General features: G+C 62.4%; 4 protein-coding genes across 5 annotated transcripts in view; 3 read left to right on the top strand and 1 right to left on the bottom strand.

The window, feature by feature from the left end:
- The window catches only part of ZGPAT (zinc finger CCCH-type and G-patch domain containing), a 14296-nt gene extending 7501 nt beyond the window's left edge, over nucleotides 1-6795 (top strand). For both annotated transcript variants that reach the window (XM_032387700.1, XM_032387701.1), the window contains exons 3-7: nucleotides 2748-2881; nucleotides 3057-3212; nucleotides 4136-4255; nucleotides 4345-4744; nucleotides 4958-6795. In XM_032387700.1, coding sequence (XP_032243591.1) covers nucleotides 2748-2881; nucleotides 3057-3212; nucleotides 4136-4255; nucleotides 4345-4744; nucleotides 4958-5096 — 949 coding nt within the window. In that variant the 3' untranslated portion in view covers nucleotides 5097-6795. The remainder of the gene's footprint in view (nucleotides 1-2747; nucleotides 2882-3056; nucleotides 3213-4135; nucleotides 4256-4344; nucleotides 4745-4957) is intronic.
- Nucleotides 5648-8564, top strand: LIME1 (Lck interacting transmembrane adaptor 1). Its single transcript, XM_032387565.1, has 7 exons — nucleotides 5648-5674; nucleotides 6000-6054; nucleotides 6861-6979; nucleotides 7135-7188; nucleotides 7259-7346; nucleotides 7470-7834; nucleotides 7934-8564. Exons 1-7 carry the CDS (start codon nucleotides 5648-5650, stop codon nucleotides 8210-8212), a joined length of 987 nt encoding a protein of 328 aa, XP_032243456.1. The 3' UTR covers nucleotides 8213-8564.
- A 434-nt stretch (nucleotides 8565-8998) lies between these two features.
- Nucleotides 8999-12850, top strand: SLC2A4RG (SLC2A4 regulator). The gene is made up of 7 exons (XM_032387564.1): nucleotides 8999-9855; nucleotides 10784-10893; nucleotides 11289-11461; nucleotides 11534-11634; nucleotides 11714-11978; nucleotides 12063-12154; nucleotides 12243-12850. The coding sequence occupies exons 1-7, from the start codon at nucleotides 8999-9001 to the stop codon at nucleotides 12352-12354; spliced, it is 1710 nt and encodes a 569-aa protein (XP_032243455.1). The 3' UTR covers nucleotides 12355-12850.
- Nucleotides 12851-16039: 3189 nt separating this feature from the next.
- Nucleotides 16040-16539, bottom strand: part of ZBTB46 (zinc finger and BTB domain containing 46) — a 61274-nt gene continuing 60774 nt past the window's right edge. Inside the window, exon 5 of the mRNA XM_032387618.1 lies at nucleotides 16040-16459. Within this exon, the coding sequence (XP_032243509.1) occupies nucleotides 16088-16459 (372 nt within the window). The 3' untranslated portion in view covers nucleotides 16040-16087. The remainder of the gene's footprint in view (nucleotides 16460-16539) is intronic.

Below are 16539 nucleotides of genomic sequence, written 5' to 3'. Positions count from 1 at the left end.
CTCAAATAAATAAATAAAGTCTTTAAAAAAAAAAAAAAAAATTCATATTTACTTTTTATTTTTTTTTTTTTAAGTTTTTTTTTTTTTTTTTTTTATTTGACAGAGAGAGACACAGCGATAGAGGGAACATAAGCAGGGGGAGTAGGAGAGGGAGAAGCAGGCTTCCCGCTGAGCAGGGAGCCTGATGCGGGGCTCGATCCCAGGATCCTGAGATCATGACCTGAGCCGAAGGCAGACGCCTAACGACTGAGCCACCCAGGCGCCCCTAAATTCATATTTACTTTTTAGCCTGGCTTTTTAGGAGTCACTTCTGTGTCTGTATGGCTTAGCGGCCAGCCAATGATTTAGGCAGAGGTTATTCTCAAACAGTCTTTCCCAAAAGTCTTCTCCCCATCGGTCAATCAATCTTTGTGGGTTGGGGGGCACATTCCAAGTTCAGCCAGCCCCCCATCTCTCTTGACTTTCACTTGACCCTGGCATCTCTTGGAGCTCCCGATGCATGCACAATGTTTCCTGGAGAAGCAGGGGTGTTTGGAGGGTGGAGCTCTTACGTGGTCGTTTAATTTTCTGGTCCTGAAGTACCTGTTAGGTACTTGCTAAATACCCCCTGTTAACAGCAGGGCCCACTCCAGCTGGGCCCACAAGCCACCAGGGCCCTGGGTCTCACTTCCTGCCGTACAGGAAGCTTCCCCCACTGTGAGGGCTGCAGACGTTCCCACCTCCCGTTCTGTCCCAAAGTTGGGCACTTTTTCAAAAATAATGACTAACCAACATGTTGTCTGTTTCGTTCCATTTCCAGAGTTCTGAAGCTGTGAGTTTGGACCACTTTGCTCAGTTTTAGCCTTGTTTTTCTATACTTGGCCACAGCTCTAACTCAGAACCTTCTTTATAGTTCTAAATACTTGTTTTGAGGTTCAAGATTTGTGTATTCTGGAATGCATTTCTGTGAATGTTGTGCGGTAGGTGATTGAGTTGGGGTTTTTAACACAGGAAACCAGTTTCTAATCTTTTCCTTATGAAACCAGTAGTCTGTCCTTTCCTCACTTGTTTGTAGTATTTCCTCTGTCACATAGGAAGTTTTTTGTGTGCATGGTGCTCTTCCCAGGTGCTCTTTTTCATTCCATTGATCAATTTGCCCATTGTCTTAGTTTTAAATTCATTTTATGGATATGCCATTAACTACACCCCATGGTTAGAAATTTAGGTTATTTCCAAGTCTTTTGGTATTTGGTTAACATCTTTTGAGCCAAATCTTTGCATACTTTCATTATTATTTTTCTAGAATCATTTCTTAGACATGCTTTCCCAGGTTAAGGAGTATACCAAATTTTCAGGCTTCTGTTATCACTGAAGATTCCTGCAGAGAAATTTTAATTGGTGGTGTCTGTGGGGGCATATGTCTGTGGGGGTGCATGTGTCTGAGGGTGCGTGTGCGTGTCTGGGGTGTGTGTGTTGGGGCGTGGGGGGGCATGTGTCTGGGGTGTGCTTGTCTGTGGGGTATGTCTGGGGGGGCTTGTGGGGGCACATGTGTCTGGGGGTGCATGTCTGGGGGCGCATGTCTGGGGGTGTGTGTGGGTGCACGTGTCTGTGGGGGCAGGTGTGAGGGGATGTGTGTGTGCAGGGGCACGCATGTCTGGGGGGTACATGTCTGGGGGTGTCTGTGGGGGCACGTGCGGGCATGCATGTCTGTGGAGGCGTGCGTCTGTGGGAGTGTTGAAGTGGGTATTTGGCTGAACTCAGTCCTGGGTGTTGGTCTCCCCTTTTGAACACATTGTGTTGCTCCTTGGTTGAACAAGGATCTTCAAGCAGAGTCACCACTGCAGTGCGTCTGGGGCCCAGTCTTGCAGATGCTGGTGCTGCTCGGTCATTGGCAGTGTCCTGAGGGCCTGAGGACAGGTAGCAGAAGGAACTGCCCGGAATCTTGCCAGGGGAGGTGTCTGAGGCCATCTTTGTCCACCTGTGAGAGGGTGGAACCCTGTCTTTTCCATCCCCTGTGCCACCACCAATTTCCGCCTGGAAGGACTTGCCACGGCCGCATTATCTCTGCGTCGCGGGGTGAATGCAAGTCCTTGATTGCTCTTGTAGGGTTAAAACAGTTTTCTCTTTGAAATGCTGGCACAGTAGAGTGGATATGTGGTTAGTCTTTCATGCCTTTATTTGGCAGAGTTGAAGCTTGTAGTCCTTTGTCCCCACATTTCTTCCTCTTTCTTCGCCGCCTTCATCCCCCCTCCTCTCCCTCTCTCAGTTTTGGTTTTAATCTCACTGGTTCACTGAAATCTAAAGGTCAGGACATCACTGTTACAACTGTGTTCTCCCACTTGGTTTGGGAAGGACTCAGTCCTGTGAGCGCACACACACACACACACACACCTGCCTTGATTATCTGTTAGTGTCAGGGCCTCCTGTCTGGTGGAGAGGCGATGGGGAGCTTTAGTCCCACGGGTGTCTGCCCACCACGTCGTTACTCTAGCCCAGAAAGCTGGAGAGTAGTGCAAAGCATCTTGTCCTCAGGGTGGCCAGATCCATCCTGCAAAGGAGAGAGTGCGCGTCTTGCATACACCTGCCTGTGTCTGTGTGCGGGACTGTATGTGTGGACACGCGTGCTTGCGCGTGTGTGTGTGTCCGTTTGTTTCCCGTCTCTCCCTCCCTTCACGGCAGTGCCCAGGCAGGTGGACCTGGTTCTCCTGGGTTCACTTGCCCCTAGTGCGCTGTGTCTGAGCCCCTGTCCCCTGTGGTTGTCTTGGCAGGTTCTCCCATGGGCAGGTGGTCTCTGTGGACGAGCTGCGCCCCTTCCAGGACCCAGACCTGAGCTCCCTCCAGGCCGGCTCTGCATGTCTGGCCAAGCAGCAGGACGGCCTCTGGTACCCGGCTCGGATAACCGGTGAGGCTGCCCACAGGCCTCTCAGACAGGGCTCTTACTGGAGAGCCCCGTTGCATGCCCAGGTGGAGCGAGGCCACCCTCAACCTCGGTCCCACCTTCCTTCCAACACTCAGTGTGGTTCCTACCACCTGTTGAGGCCATTGACCTGGCCTGTCTTTTTGTCCCCTGCCTCCAGATGTGGATAACGGGTACTACACAGTCAGGTTTGACTCACTGCTGCTGAAGGAGGCCGTGGTGGAGGGGGACGGCATCCTGCCCCCACTGCGCACGGACCCCGCAGGGTCCTCGGACTCCGACAGTGGCGACGCGGATGACCCAAGCTATGCCAGAGGTACGGCAGCAGGTCAGGGTCCCAGAAGCCAGGAAGGGGAAGCATTGGCAGCAGTCGACCTGCGAGGCTTCCGGCTGGCAGGGCCTGTGACCGTCGAACCCGTTGGACAGTGTGGCTGCAGGGAGGTGGGCTGTGCTCAGCAGAGGGGGCGCTCATGCCTGAGCAGGTGGGGGAGATGAGAGAGCGTGTGCAGGCTGGGGGGCAGGTCCTGAGACCCACAGAGGCAGAGACCTGGCCCTTGTCTTCAGGGAGCACACGTGAGGGTTACAACTCCACACCGTGCACGCCGAAGCAGTGTGTGCCGAGGCAGGGCTGACACGCAAGTCGGCGTGTAAGACGGGGCCGGTGGGGCGTGGAGTGCAGGCAGGAGCAGCTCCTTCCAGTGGTCTCCCCGTGGGCCGGGTGTCTGGTGGATAGAGGGGAGGCTGGGTCCGGACAGCCAGGGACAGGAGAGTTTCAGGAATAGCTGGAGGTGTCCAGCCCTCCCGAGGGGTCAGTTAGGATGTGGAGAGGAGATATTCCTGTGGAATCTGTTCTGTGAGTTGGTAGTTTCTGAACTCCTGTGTCCACGGGGGCGGCGGGGAGGACTGAGCCATGAAGTCGGTGGTGACCTTCTACCAGGGGAGGAGGGGAGCTCACCGCCTGAGAAGGTGGGTCAGGGGAGGGCTCCAGGGGGAAGGGGCTGCCATGTGACCTGGGGGGTGGCGCTGAGGTGTGGGGAGGGATGCAGCAGACTCTGCCCCACTCTGCCAGTGCTCGGCCTTAAGAGTCACGTGCCAACGACAGGTCTGAGCAATCGATGGAGAGCCTGAGGTGCCAGGCATCACAGCCCTGGGCCAGAGCTGAGCTCTTGGGCTAACATGGGCTGGAGCCCAGGGTGCTCCATGTCCAGTGGGGCCGAGCCACTGCCCTGTTTCCTGCAGTGGTGGAACCCGGTGCTGCCGACCACGGGACCTGCAGCTCCGCTTTTGCTGGCTGGGAGGTGCACACACGGGGCATTGGCTCCAGACTCCTGGCCAAGATGGGCTACGAGTTTGGCAAGGGTGAGTGTGTGCTGCCCTGGGGAGGGGAGGGGGCGGCTACAGCCCCGCTCAGGTCCAGCAGCAACAGCGCTAGTCCTGTGTGCCCCCAGGTTTGGGCCGACATGCAGAGGGCCGGGTGGAGCCCATCCATGCTGTGGTGCTTCCTCGAGGGAAGTCGCTGGACCAGTGCGCAGAGATCCTGCAGGAGAGGACCAAGGGCAGCATGCCTGGAACCCGGAGGCCCCCGAGATGCCGGGGGAGCGGGGGTGGGCGTCCTCCCCCTCGTAGTGTGTTTGACTTTCTGAACGAAAAGCTGCAGTGCCGGGCCCCTGGGGCCCTGGAGGCTAAGGGGGCCCCCCCAGGGAGGAGGAGCGGCAAGGAAATATACCATGCCAGCAAGAGTGCCAAGCGGGCCCTGAGCCTGCAGCTCTTCCAGACTGAGAAGAAGATCGAGCAAACCCAGCGGGACATCCAGGGCATCCAGAAGGCCCTCGCCCGAAACACCGGCCGGTACGTGTGGGGCCGAACCCAGGGCAGAGGGTGTACCCCAGGGTGGGAGTGCCTTCAGCCCACGGTTCCCACGCGGGAGATTGCTCTGACCGAGGGTGGTGGCTGTCTGAGGAGGGTCTGATGCCTGGAGGAGGATGGGCAGTGGCCACAGCACTGTGGGGGCTTCGTGCCGGTGGCCCAGCAGCCCATGCTGAACGGCAGGCTCCTGTCTAGGCACAGTGTGACGGCAGCCCAGCTGCAGCAGAGGCTGATGGGAGCCCAGCGGGAGCTGGGGCAGCTCCAGGCCCAGGAGGCAGGCCTGCAGCGCGAGCAGAGGAAAGCAGACACCCACAAGAAGATGACTGAGTTCTAGAGCCCCTGTGCACGCAGTGGACAGAGCTCAGGGCCCCCAGCTCCTGGCTGCCCTCTGGAAGACTAGCTGTCACCCAGCAACTAGATGCTACTGGAAGAGGGGCCCCTGCTCCCAGCCTAGGCCCATGGCCAGCCTTCTCCCTGGCCCAGGGCATGTGGACACTGCTGAATGGAGATGGGGCTGCAGGGGTCACGTCTGGACACTTAACTTGCCCGTTGAGCCCCCCTGCCAGTGTCTTAGGGGGTCTCCTTCGCAAAGACATTAAAGTGATCGTGTTGTGTCTTTCAGTGAAGGCTCAGCTGGCTTGTGGGGTCTTTGGGGGCAGAGGGGTCTCTGCACAGGGCCATGGGGCCAGGCTGGAGGGGCCCTGAGTGAGGCGCTGCCCCCTGCCCAGAGGCGGAGGGCCCAAAGGCTGGCATTCTCCTTGCTCTCTTGGGTGGGGCTCTGCCAGCAGCCCCTCCCCCACGTTGCCTGACCCCCCCCAAGTGTGTGGGACTTGATGCTACGGCAGGGGGAGGAGGTCGTGGCCAGATGCGTCCTCGGGAAGCACCATGAATGAGGCAGGAGGACCTGGTGGGGTGGGTTTGGAAGTCTGAGAGCCTGGGTTCAGCCCCAGGATTCAGCGGCCACGAGACCGCCCAGCTCCCGTGCTGTGCCTGTCTCCTCACCGGTGCGTGCCCACCTCACGGGGGGCGGAGACCACGAGTCAGGCTCTGGGAGCAGCGCTGGCGTGCTGCATACACCTGCCAAGTGATGTCTAGACCCCCCACGGGGGCTGCGGCAGGAGCGATGGCTGCAGAGCGTTGAGTGGCTGCTTGGGGAGATGTAGGGAGATGCACAGGCAGGAAGTGAGGCGGGGAGCGCGGCTGAGGGCTGTACAGAGGCACTTCGCGGGGTGCCCAGGCCGCCGGGCCTGCTCCACACGGGGCTGAGGAGGGGCCGCCACGCGCAGGCCTTGGTAAGTGCCTGTTCTGGCTTCCACCCTGGTCAGGTCCCCAGACCCCTTGGTGCCCTCCTGGGAGCAGCTGAGGGTTGGGGTCTGGGAGGACCAGGTTAGCCATCCCAGACCCTCTTACGAGCTAAGCCCACTCCCCCTGGGTCTGGGCAGACTGGCCCCCGTCTCTAGAGACCCCACCCCAGCAGCTCTGCTAAGATCCCAGGAAGAAGACCATGATTCGATGGCAGGGACAGTTGGAGGGGAGGGGTGGAGAGCCAGGGAGAAGTGGGGTGGGGGCAGTCATGGGACAAAGCAACCTCTCCCTGCCTGCTGACCCCTCCCCTGCCTATCCAGCCCCTCGGGGGACAAAGCTCAGCAGTGGATGGCTAGGGGCGCACCATCTGAGACAGTGGCCTGTGCCTTAGAGGGCCTAGGGTGTGACCTCAGGACCTCCCTAGGTCCCAAGTTCAGGCTACGGTGCCCACAGCAGGCCCTTGGCCTGCTCACAACTCCCCTGCCCCTCCTCACCGGCCATGCTCAGCTACCGTTTGGGTCATCCTCGCCCACTCAGGTACCCATGGGGCCAAGCAGAGCACACCTCCTTCCGTGTCACGAGGAGCCCCCCTTCAGAGGTGGGAAGGTAGCTGCTAGGGCCTGGACTCCATGCTTCTGTAGGAAGGAGGGGCTGTGGAGCTTGGGGTTTCCTGTGTGCTGAGTCAGCGCGCCCCAGGGGGAGGAGACTGCGCAGCAGCGTGAGGTGCAGCAGGGGGGCTGCCAGCTAGGTGCCCAGCCTCTCCGCCTCCAGCACCCTGTCTTCTTGCCCCCAGGCCTACCTGCGGCTTCGCAGGATGGGGCCACAGGTGCCCTCAGCCCCTCCTGCCCTCTGGGTCCTCGGGTGCCTTGCCCTGTCCCTCTGGCTGTGGACACTGTGCACGGCCTGCCACAGGTATGTCATCCCTGACCTGGGTTTGGTGTGGGGCATGGCTCCAAGCAGGTTTGGCTCTGTGCGTGAGCCTCCCTACTGGGCCTTGCACCGGAGCCTGGCACCTCAGCCCCCCATCTCTGCCTCCCTGGCCTGATGAGACTCTTGCCCCCAGGAAGCGGGTGCAGAGGCAGCGGGCCAGGCCCCAGGGCGGTGTGATGCCAGCGGAAGCGGTGAGTGCCAGGCTGTCCCGGGGGCCAGGGCGGGGCCAGCACAGGACCCACCAGCCTTCCTTGCCCCCAGTCACTGCTGAGACGACACCACTTCTGCACCCTCAGCAAGTCGGACACCAGACTGCACGAGCTGCATCAGGGCCCTGGTGGCTGCAGAGGTGAGCCCAGCCGGGAGGGGCGGGACCGGGGGTGGGCGGGGCTTGCACCCTGGAGCAGCTCCGCGGCTCCCCCGCATCGGTTCCCTGCCCCCCTGCCCCAGTAACCTCTGTCTTGACCCCTAGCTCCACGGCCTGCCAGCATGGATATCCTGCACCCACAATGGCTGGAGGTGTCCAGAGGCCCCAGCAGGCCTATGGCAGCCTTCTCACACCGGGAACTGCCCCAGGCAATGCCTGCTGCCGCCTCACCCTCCATCTGCCCCGAGGCCACCTATTCCAATGTGGGGCTGGCTGCAATCCCCAGGGCCAGCCTGGCAGCCAGCCCTGTGGTGTGGGCAGGGGCACGGCTAACCAGCAGCTGTGCCAGGCCTGGGCCTGAGGCCAGACCTGAGGTGGCTGAGTATGCTTGTATCCAGAAGCTCAAGGAAACAGATCAGGGCCCCCAAAGCCTGGGGCAGGGGAAGGCCAAGCTGACCCCAGCTGTTCAGGTAAATTGGAGTGGATGGGGTAGGGCGGGTAGGGCTGTGCAGGTCCTTGAAGGAGTATATGGTGCTGACCCCTCCTTGGGTTGGCTTCCTCTCTCCCAGGTGGACATCCTGTACTCCAGAGTCAGGAAGCCTAAAAAGAGGGACCCAGGACCTGCCACAGACCAGCTGGACCGGAAGGGCAGGGGAGTAATTCCGCCTCTGGGAAGTGACCAGTCCTACGAGACCCTCCCACTCAGGGGCCTGGGCAAGGATGATGGCCTCCTGGAAAATGTGTATGAGAGTATCCAGGAGATGCCCGCCCCCCGCAGCACCTGGAGCCCTCCTGCTCTAGCTGTTAGCATGAGTGCACCTATGCAGGCTTCCCCAGCCTCAACCTAGGGAGGGGTCTCCAACTCCCCATCTGCCTTGAACAACCAAGTATAGCGTTCCTTCTTCCAGAGTACTGCCCAACCCCCATTCCCTATCCCCGCCCCCCGAAGTTGGCAGCACAAAGTCCAGATCCCAAGGCTTCCAGCCTTTGAGGTCCCTGGGGGTCCTGGCTGCCCTGGCCTCTTAGCCTCTCCCAAGGTCTTAATAAATCCCCAGCGCAGGGAGGATGAATACAGCCGTGCCTCACAGCCTACTTTTCTTGAAGGCCTGGGAAGGTTGGCAGGGATTGTCTGAAGGGCACTCCTGCCTGGGGTGTCTGGGCCCTGCCGCCTGAAGCTGTGCGCAGCTGGTCAGTTTCAGAAGACAGTGTGGGGAAGGGAAGCTAGCTCTAGGGGTGGTGGTCCCCAGGCCAAGTCAGTCTTAGCACGTGTTGCAGCCGGCCCGCGAGCTGACCGCCCCAGGGTGGGACTTGGACCCTGAACACTGAGGGAGGGCTCCGCCGCCCAGCCCCTGGTGTTACATAAGGTACGGGGTAGGTGGGCAGTCGTGCGTTAAAGAATAACCTGCTCCCGGGAAGCCCGCCAAGGAGACGCGACCCCTTCCCCGGATCTGGCAGCTCTGCGCGCAGGCACACCCGCGAGTAAGCCGGCCCTCCCCGGCGGCGGGGGCACACGGGCACCCCGGGCTCCGCAGGGGCGAGGGACCGACAGGAACCGGCGGTGCCGCGAGCGGGGCCCTTTCCCCAGGCCGCGCGGCTGCGGCCGGCTCGGGGGCCGGGCCTCGGAGCGCAAGCCAATGGGAGCGCGGCTGGCCCGGGCCGCGGTCCACCTCGGAATGTTGATACAGCGCGCGAGCCAATGGGCGTGCGCCAGGGGCGGGGCCGCGAGGCGGGGCGCGCGAGCCGCGCGAAGGGGGCGTGGCCGGCCGGCAGCCTCCCGGCCGCGCGGCGCGGGCGGCGGCCGATCGAGGGCAGGGGTCGGCGGCCCGGCCAGCCCGGCCCGGCCCGGCCTGGGGGGCCGTGTCCCGAGCGTCCGCCCTCGCCGCTGCAGCCTCGGCACCCGGCCGGCCGGCTGGCCATGGAGGCCGAGCGCCCTCCGCTGCCCGTTCCGGGCTGCGGGCGTCCCCCGCCCCGTGCCGCTGGCCGGGACCCCGCGGCCGCGCCCGTATCGGTGCCCGCGCCGCCGCAGGTACCGGGCGCCGGGGGGCGGGGCGCCGACCAAACTCCCTCGCTGCAAAGATGGCGTCGGGGCTGCACAAACTTTGGGCCCCGGGGGGCGGGGCGGCCGTGGCGGTCCGCGCGTGTCCGCGGGCCTGGCAGTGCCGGGCCGGGCGGCCCGGGAGCGCTTCCCGCCGCGCCGGGCCGGGGGCGGGGCCGGGGGCGGGGCTGCGCCGTCCCCACCGGCCGCAGCCGGTTTGGGGGGCGGGTGCGGAGCGGATCCGCGGTGGGGGCTGGGAACCCCCGTGCCGCCGCCTGCGCTGAGCCTGCCCCTTCCGCAGGGCCCTGCCGTGGGCGGCGGCTTTGCGGGCTTGGAGTTCGTGCTGCCTCGGGAGCCGGAGCCGCGAGCCGCCAACCTAGGGGTCCCGGGGACGTGGGCGGGGGCGGCGGTGGGGCCCCCGAAGCCGTCGGCGCACATCCCGGTGCCAGGGCAGAGGTGAGCCAGGGTCTATCGCGCCAGGCCGAGGTGGGCGTGCGCACACGTGCGCTGGTGTGCGCAGGGGTGGTGGGTGGGGCGCGGGCACGTGCCTTCTCGAGCCCCACCCCACGGAGCGCGGAGGGGTCTTGGTGGAGGGCAGGTCAGGGCCCCGACCTGGGGTTTCTGTCCCCCTCCCCAGCTCTCCAGCGCTGGAGGAGTGGAGCAGAAATTACCAGTGTGTCGTGCCCCGTGCGCCCCCCAAGCTCTGGGGGCCAGAGCGCAGAGCTGGGAGGGGGCCCCTGTCAGTCTCTGTGCCGTAGAGGCTGCCCGCTGACGTGAGGTTGACGGTCCAGGAATCCCAGGGCTTCTGACGGCCATCTCCTAGCCCTGCCTAAAACCCTCCTGGGTGCCCCACACCCAAAGCTGGCTTCTCAGGTAGAGGCGGGCTGTGGCCTGGCCTGCTGGGGCCTGGGGACCCAGCTTGTCTCCCCTGGCTGCTGCTGGCTGGTCCCTCCCTCCCAGGCCTGGCGCGGCCGCAGCTGCTGTTGCACAACCCTGGTTACTGTGTGATTGGGGGGAGGGCTGGGCCCGGCCTGGCCTCGCCTGGCCCGGCCTGGGGGTGGGGCCTCAGACCCCTGTCCAGCGCCTGGGCCTGAAGGAGCCACCGTGGAACAAAGCCCAGGCTGCAGAGAACTCAGGCTTCAGGGAGACCCCAGCCTGGGCCCTGTGTCTGGTGGTTCCTGGAGATTTGGTCTCTGTAATCCGAGCTGGGGGTGGAGACGGGCCTCCAGCCCAGTGCCTGGAGGGAGGGAGCCGGGCCACACAAACACACACACACACACACACACACACGCACACACACACACACAGTGCCCAGGCCTGCACGTGTGCTGGGCTAGGGGAGGAGCTTGGAGTACTTGCTGGACGCCACCCACATCTCTTCCAGAGCCCCCCCAGAAAAATCCCGACTGGATGAGGTCATGGCTGCGGCTGCCCTCACAAGTCTGTCCACCAGCCCCCTCCTGCTGGGGGCCCCAGCTGCAGCCTGTAGCCCAGGTGAGACTGAGACACCTGGCCTGGGGTCTCCGGGACCCTGTGGTTGCCCACCCCTTGGGGCAAGCAGAACCCCTTTGCCTGGAACACCACCTTCTAAATAGACCTCTTGAGGCCTGAGACAGACATCAGGACCCCCAGTGCCTCTCAGTGTGTCCCAGTCTGCGGGCCTGTGACCTGTGCATTTCCCCCTGGCTGGCCAGGCGTCTCCCCACACAGGATGTCCCTGTGTTGAGGAGGCTAGTCCTCCCGGCCACTGCTTCCTCCAAAAGACGTGGCTCACCTGTGACCAGGAGAACGGGCGGAGGCGCAGAGTTAAGGGGCTTGCAGCGGCAGCCTCTGAAGAGCAGCCCGAGCCCGACGGAAGCCCTAACACGGCTGGCGGTGTGTCCCCACAGAGCCTGGCTTGGAGCCCTGGAAGGAGGCCCTGGTGCGGCCACTGGGCAGCTGCAGCGGAGACTGGGGCTGGGACCTGGCCAGCGACCAGTCCTCTCCATCTACCCCGTCACCCCCACTGCCCTCTGAGGCAGCCCATTTCCTATTTGGGGAACCTGCCCCAAGGAAGAGGAAGGTGAGCCTGAGGCAGCCCTCAGGGCGGGGTGGACGCGGCGGCCATGCCTGACCACCAGCCCTTGTCACCCAGAGCTCAGTGCAGGTCCTGTTCCAGTGTCTGTGGAAGCGGTGTGGGAAGGTGCTGAGCACGGCCTCCGGGATGCAGAGACACATCCGCCTGGTGCACCTGGGGTGCGGTGGGGCTGGCGGGGGGGGTGGGGCAAGCCAGGGGGGCCAAGGCTTCAGCTCCCACCCACCGTGTCCCCCGCAGGCGGCAGGCAGAGCCAGAGCAGAGCGACGGGGAGGAGGACTTCTACTACACAGAGCTGGACGTTGGCATGGATGTGCTGACAGACGGGCTGTCCAGCCTGTCCCCAGTGTCCCCCACAGCCTCCGCGCCACCCGCCTTCCCCCGCCTGGAGCTGCCAGAGCCCCCGACCCTGTCCAGCCTGCTGCGGCCGCTGGCCCTGCCCCCAGTCCCCGTGCTGAGCTCTGGGGCACCCCCTGCGGGGTGCCGCGGTGACGACACCTACCAGGTGGGTGAGGCCACAGGCAGCAGCTCGGGGTGAGTCTCGGGGTGCTCGGGACGGGGGAGAGGACACAGCTGTGTCTCCTCTCAGGGCTGCCTGGCCCCCATCCGCCTGGAGCCACGGCCCCCCGCCATCAGGACCTGTGTGCCAACCCTGCCCTCCAAGCTTGGTGCCAACCCAAGGTGCGTGCGTGTTGAGGGGCCGGGGCAGGTGTCCGGCAGGGAGGGTCCCGGCCTAGCATGAGCCCGCGTCTCCTCTGCGTCCCCCCAGGAAGCCCCGGGGTGACGCCAAGAAGTGCCGGAAGGTGTACGGCATGGAGCACCGGGACCTGTGGTGCACAGCCTGCCGCTGGAAGAAGGCGTGCCAGCGCTTCCTGGACTGAGCATGCGCGCCCGCGCCCACCCCAAGCTGCTGCCCCGCTCCCCAGGACTCTGCCGAGGAGAAAATAAGCTACCCCAGCCCCCAGCCGGGCACTCCTGCGGCAGGGTCTGCTTTTTAATGGTGGGGGAAGTTTGGTGACCCTGGACCCCCAGAGGTTTGGGGGGGGGTCCCACCACTCAAAGTGCCTCTGAAGAAACCAGCCTTTTGCACTAAAGCCGAACCTCACGGCTGTCCCCTTGGCCCGGGGTCCCCGGGGGTGGCCGCCCTCCCTGCCTGTCAGCCCATGGACTGGTCAGGGTGCTGATGGGCCAACTTCAGGGCCACACGGGGGCCGGTCTGTGATGCACTTTGAGGGGTGTCAGGGAGGGGCCTCCCCTGCCCGCACTTAACCCGATGGTTCGAGGGCCCCGGGCGCTGACGTTTGTATCTTGTTTGCGAAGCTCAGGTGTCTCGAGTCTGGGCCGCGCCAGGCAAGGAGAAAAATTAAAGATTTGGGGTTTTTCCAGAAGCCGTGTCTGCCTCTTGGGGGGAACTGAGACCCTGCCAGAGGCAGGGGTGGTGGGTGGGCAGACCAGGGAGGCCAGCCAACAGACCGCAGAGGGCTCACTTCCTGACACGGGAGGAGGGGACACTGTGAAACACTCACGAGGCGTCCGCTTGAGCAGCAATTTCCCAGTTTATTGAAAGTGGAAGCTTTGCAAGAAGGTCGAAGCTAACCCGTCACAGGAAGGAGACCCCCAGGCAGGCCCAGAGCTCGCCCCGGCAGACAGGAAGGTGCCGTCCACCTGCCCTGTGGCTACACGCTGCAACAGCTGCGATTTTCTGCCAACCGATCACCGAAGTCTCTTCTCCCAAATATTAAACACATCTCCAATACAAACACAGGTTTATGATAATATAAAGTTGATATAATATAGATTATCCCCAAGGGAAAGAAAACCAACAATTTTCAAACACTGCCCTTGTTTGTTTTGTTTTTGTTGACAGGTTGAAAGCATGTTGAAAAAATAAATATTTCAGAAAAGCACACACACAGCACCCTCACTGCAAGTGGTTCTGAAAGGGCCACACACAAAACACAGTATAGAATCTAAAAAATAACAACAACCAGTAAGTATGGCTTTCTTAAGCGTTGCACATGTCACAGAATGAGCGAAAATAAGATTATCTTTCATCATATTGCAAAAAGTTCCAGTTTTTGCCTTTTCTCAGTTTCTTTTTTAAAAAGGAAGATGTGCAAAGTTGGAAGGAGTAGCCGTGTCTCTCGAGTCGAGGTCCCTATTCAGTCCTGGCAGTGTTATGACTGTTTCCCAAAACCCAGAGTCCAAATATACAACCTGGTCAGGATCCAGAGCTTGATACAAAAGTCATACGGGTTCCCTGCCCCCCCCACCCCAAAGAACTCACCACTCAACGGACTGCATTTTCCACTTTGGTGTTGCAAACACCAAAATACAGACAGACACAAACAAAAAAGTACAAAACGTGAAATGTAATCTACACATTTTTTTCCTCTTCATAAAAAAATATTTATTAGTTTAAACATTGATTTAAAAAAAAACCAGTCACGTAAAAAAACCCTTCATTACACGTCTTTTCCCTCCACGCCTCCTGAGAGGGGATGCCTTCATTTCCGTCGACGGCGGCAAACTGCGTCGGACCGCGAGCCTGCCTCGCAGCACACGCCTTGCGAACTTGGTGGGCAGGAGTGGGGCCCTCGGTTTTCCAGTACAGTATTGGTTTTAAGGAAGAAAATGCCCCTGTGGCACTGAGAGCGACCCCCCAGAAAGGTCAGCAAGGGTGGTCCAGAGCAGGGAGCGAGCGGGTCAGAAAGAGCGAGGTGTCCTGAGTGCGGAGGCAGAGACGGCCCAGGTGTGGGCAGGACGGCCTGAGCGGTGGGACCAGTACAAAACCCAGAGACGCTGTGGGTAGCAAAGGCCTGGTTTCCAAATACATTTATAAGAAAGTAGGTCTGTTTAGAAAAGGGGTCAGAAAGTCGGGGAGGTACACAGTTCTGAGGGCCCTGTGAGGGGTGCAGCCCGGGGCCTCACTGAAGAAAGGCAGCAAGGGAAGTGGGTCCCAGAGCCCCTGCACCGGCCTCGTCCCCCACGCCCCACCCGCCGTGTCAGGAGGAGCCGGCAGGGCAGCCCGCGAGGGCTCCGCACGTCCCCTCGGAGGACAGGAGTGCGGGCGGCCGGCGGCTCTGGCCACGCCCTCTACCCGCCCGGGAGGCCCCCCGCACCCCAGCGGCAGCCGGGGAGGCGAGCTCCAGGCCACCCCCGGAACCTAAGTTAGGGGCTCGGGGGATTCTTTTTCCACCTAAAAAGAATAGATGTGACACGGTGACCAGCCTGGTAGAAGCTTACAGTCCGTGGAAAAAGAGAACGTAGAAACACTGCCCCCAGAGGAGCCCGTGCCCGACGGGCCTGCCTGCGCCTGAGCCGTGCGGGCGCACGACGGAATGTCTGAGTAGTGAAGTGTGGTCCGCGACAGCCTTACCGGGGGAGGGGACAGACCAGGGCGGGTCCTGCGGCCCAGGGCAGGGTCCTCACAGCGGGGCCCTTGCTTTTCACTCAGAAAAAACCAATCACAAAGAGGCGGTGAGCTCATCTACAAAGACAACAGAAGGACTGACAAGCTGAAGGAAAGACACTAGGTTTTGTCACGTCAGAAAAATAATGCCAAACAAAATAATTTTATGTAACTACCTCAACTATGTCTCTGACGACTTAAAAAGTTTGGTTACCCACGCGGGGAGGTGTGAGCAGCGCACGGCTGTCAGGATCCCCACCTCCAGTGTTAGCAGCAACAAGGCAAGGGCCCCCAGGAGGGGCCAGCAGGAGGGGCCTGGGCACGAAAGGACGGCAGAGCCGAGGGGACGAGGCCGCCCCCGGGCTCCCCAAGGAAGTGCACGCGGAACGAAGAGCCCAGGCGCCCCAAAGGGCCCTGAGTGGCCAGCAGCGGGGCGCGCTGAGCCCTGCACCAGAGGAGCGTGGCACGTCGGTCCCCACCTGGCGGCCTCCACCGGATGATAGCACCTGGGAGTCCTCGGCCCCAGCAGGGGCTTCTGCAGCTGTTGTATGTGAAGCACCAGAGCCCAGAGGCAGGAGGGCCACGGGGCTTTCTGTACACTGGACCTGGATTCCGCGGGCCGCCACGGCAGTGGCAGAAGGCTGCGGTGGTGGCCGCAGGCAGTGACCAGGCTGCTGAGAAAGGGGGAGCAGAGCAGGGGGCGGGGGAGACTCCAGCACTGGACATCGGGTGTATGCAACACCTTCCTTAACACCCCTTGGACCCGTGGCCTCGGGGACCACGCTCATGACCCCGCCCAGCCCCGACCTTGACCCGGCCATCGGGCCATGGTGCATGCCCTATCTACACGTACCTGCTGGGAACCCTCCCTTGGTCCCCGCAGACGCGAGGGAACGTGTGCTCCCCCTCTGCTCAAACCCATCCTGTGCCCCCAACATCCCGTTCGGTCCCGGAGCCCTTACTTGCTGGGGTCATGCCTGCTTCCGAGCCTGCGGGGCCGGTTTCTGTGTGTGTGTCTGGGGCAGGAGCAGAACAAAGGGGGCTCAGCGTGGCCGGGCCCCAGGCGAGAGCAGATCCCTAGGGACACGCACACGCACGCGCACGCGCGCACACACGCACACGGACACACACACGCCCGCACACACGCACGCGCGCGCACTGGAGGGGTGGCACCGCCCCCGCCCCCGCCCCCAACCCGCGGCCTAGGAGATCCAGAAGTCCTTGTCGGGCGCCCCCGGGGGGCTGCCGGGTCCCCGCGGCGAGTCCTCGTCCTCCTTCTCGGCCGCCAGCAGCGCGTCCTCGTGGGCCAGGCCCACCTCATCCTCGTCCTCACACAGCTCCTCCTCGCCCTCCCCCCGCGGGTCGTCGGGGTCTTCCAGGTAGGGCCCATCGCCAGGGAACAGCTCGGGGGAGCCCTCCGTGCCACCGCCGTCCAGGGGCCCGGCCACGCCTCGGCCCGCGCAGTCGGCACATACGCCGTGGCGCCGCGAGCCGTGCTTGATGCCCACGCTCGCGGCCGACATGAACACGCGGCTGCACAACTTGCACACGTACTTCTTGTCCTTGCTGTGGACCTGCGGGGGGACGGGCGGTCAGTGCGGTCGGTGCGGGGGGATGGCAGTCAGTGCGGGGGGACGGCGGTCAGTGCGGGGGG

This window comes from Phoca vitulina, unplaced genomic scaffold, assembly GCF_004348235.1.
Source record: "Phoca vitulina isolate PV1807 unplaced genomic scaffold, GSC_HSeal_1.0 scaffold50, whole genome shotgun sequence".
NCBI classification, from domain to species: Eukaryota; Metazoa; Chordata; class Mammalia; order Carnivora; family Phocidae; genus Phoca; species Phoca vitulina.
The sequence above is the reverse complement of the archived record's forward strand: the minus strand, read 5'-3'. Positions and strand labels throughout refer to the sequence as shown.

Excerpts from the sequence above, each read along its gene's own strand:
- LIME1 (XM_032387565.1), top strand. The coding sequence starts at position 5,648 with ATGAATGAGGCAGGAGGACCTGGTGGG. Across the intron at positions 7,189-7,258 it reads GTGTGATGCCAGCGGAAGCG|TCACTGCTGAGACGACACCA; the intron begins GTGAGTGCCAGG and ends CCTTGCCCCCAG. Across the intron at positions 7,347-7,469 it reads GGGCCCTGGTGGCTGCAGAG|CTCCACGGCCTGCCAGCATG; the intron begins GTGAGCCCAGCC and ends CTTGACCCCTAG.
- SLC2A4RG (XM_032387564.1), top strand. The coding sequence starts at position 8,999 with ATGGGAGCGCGGCTGGCCCGGGCCGCGGTCCACCTCGGAATGTTGATA. Across the intron at positions 9,856-10,783 it reads ATCCCGGTGCCAGGGCAGAG|AGCCCCCCCAGAAAAATCCC; the intron begins GTGAGCCAGGGT and ends CATCTCTTCCAG. Across the intron at positions 10,894-11,288 it reads AGCTGCAGCCTGTAGCCCAG|AGCCTGGCTTGGAGCCCTGG; the intron begins GTGAGACTGAGA and ends GTGTCCCCACAG.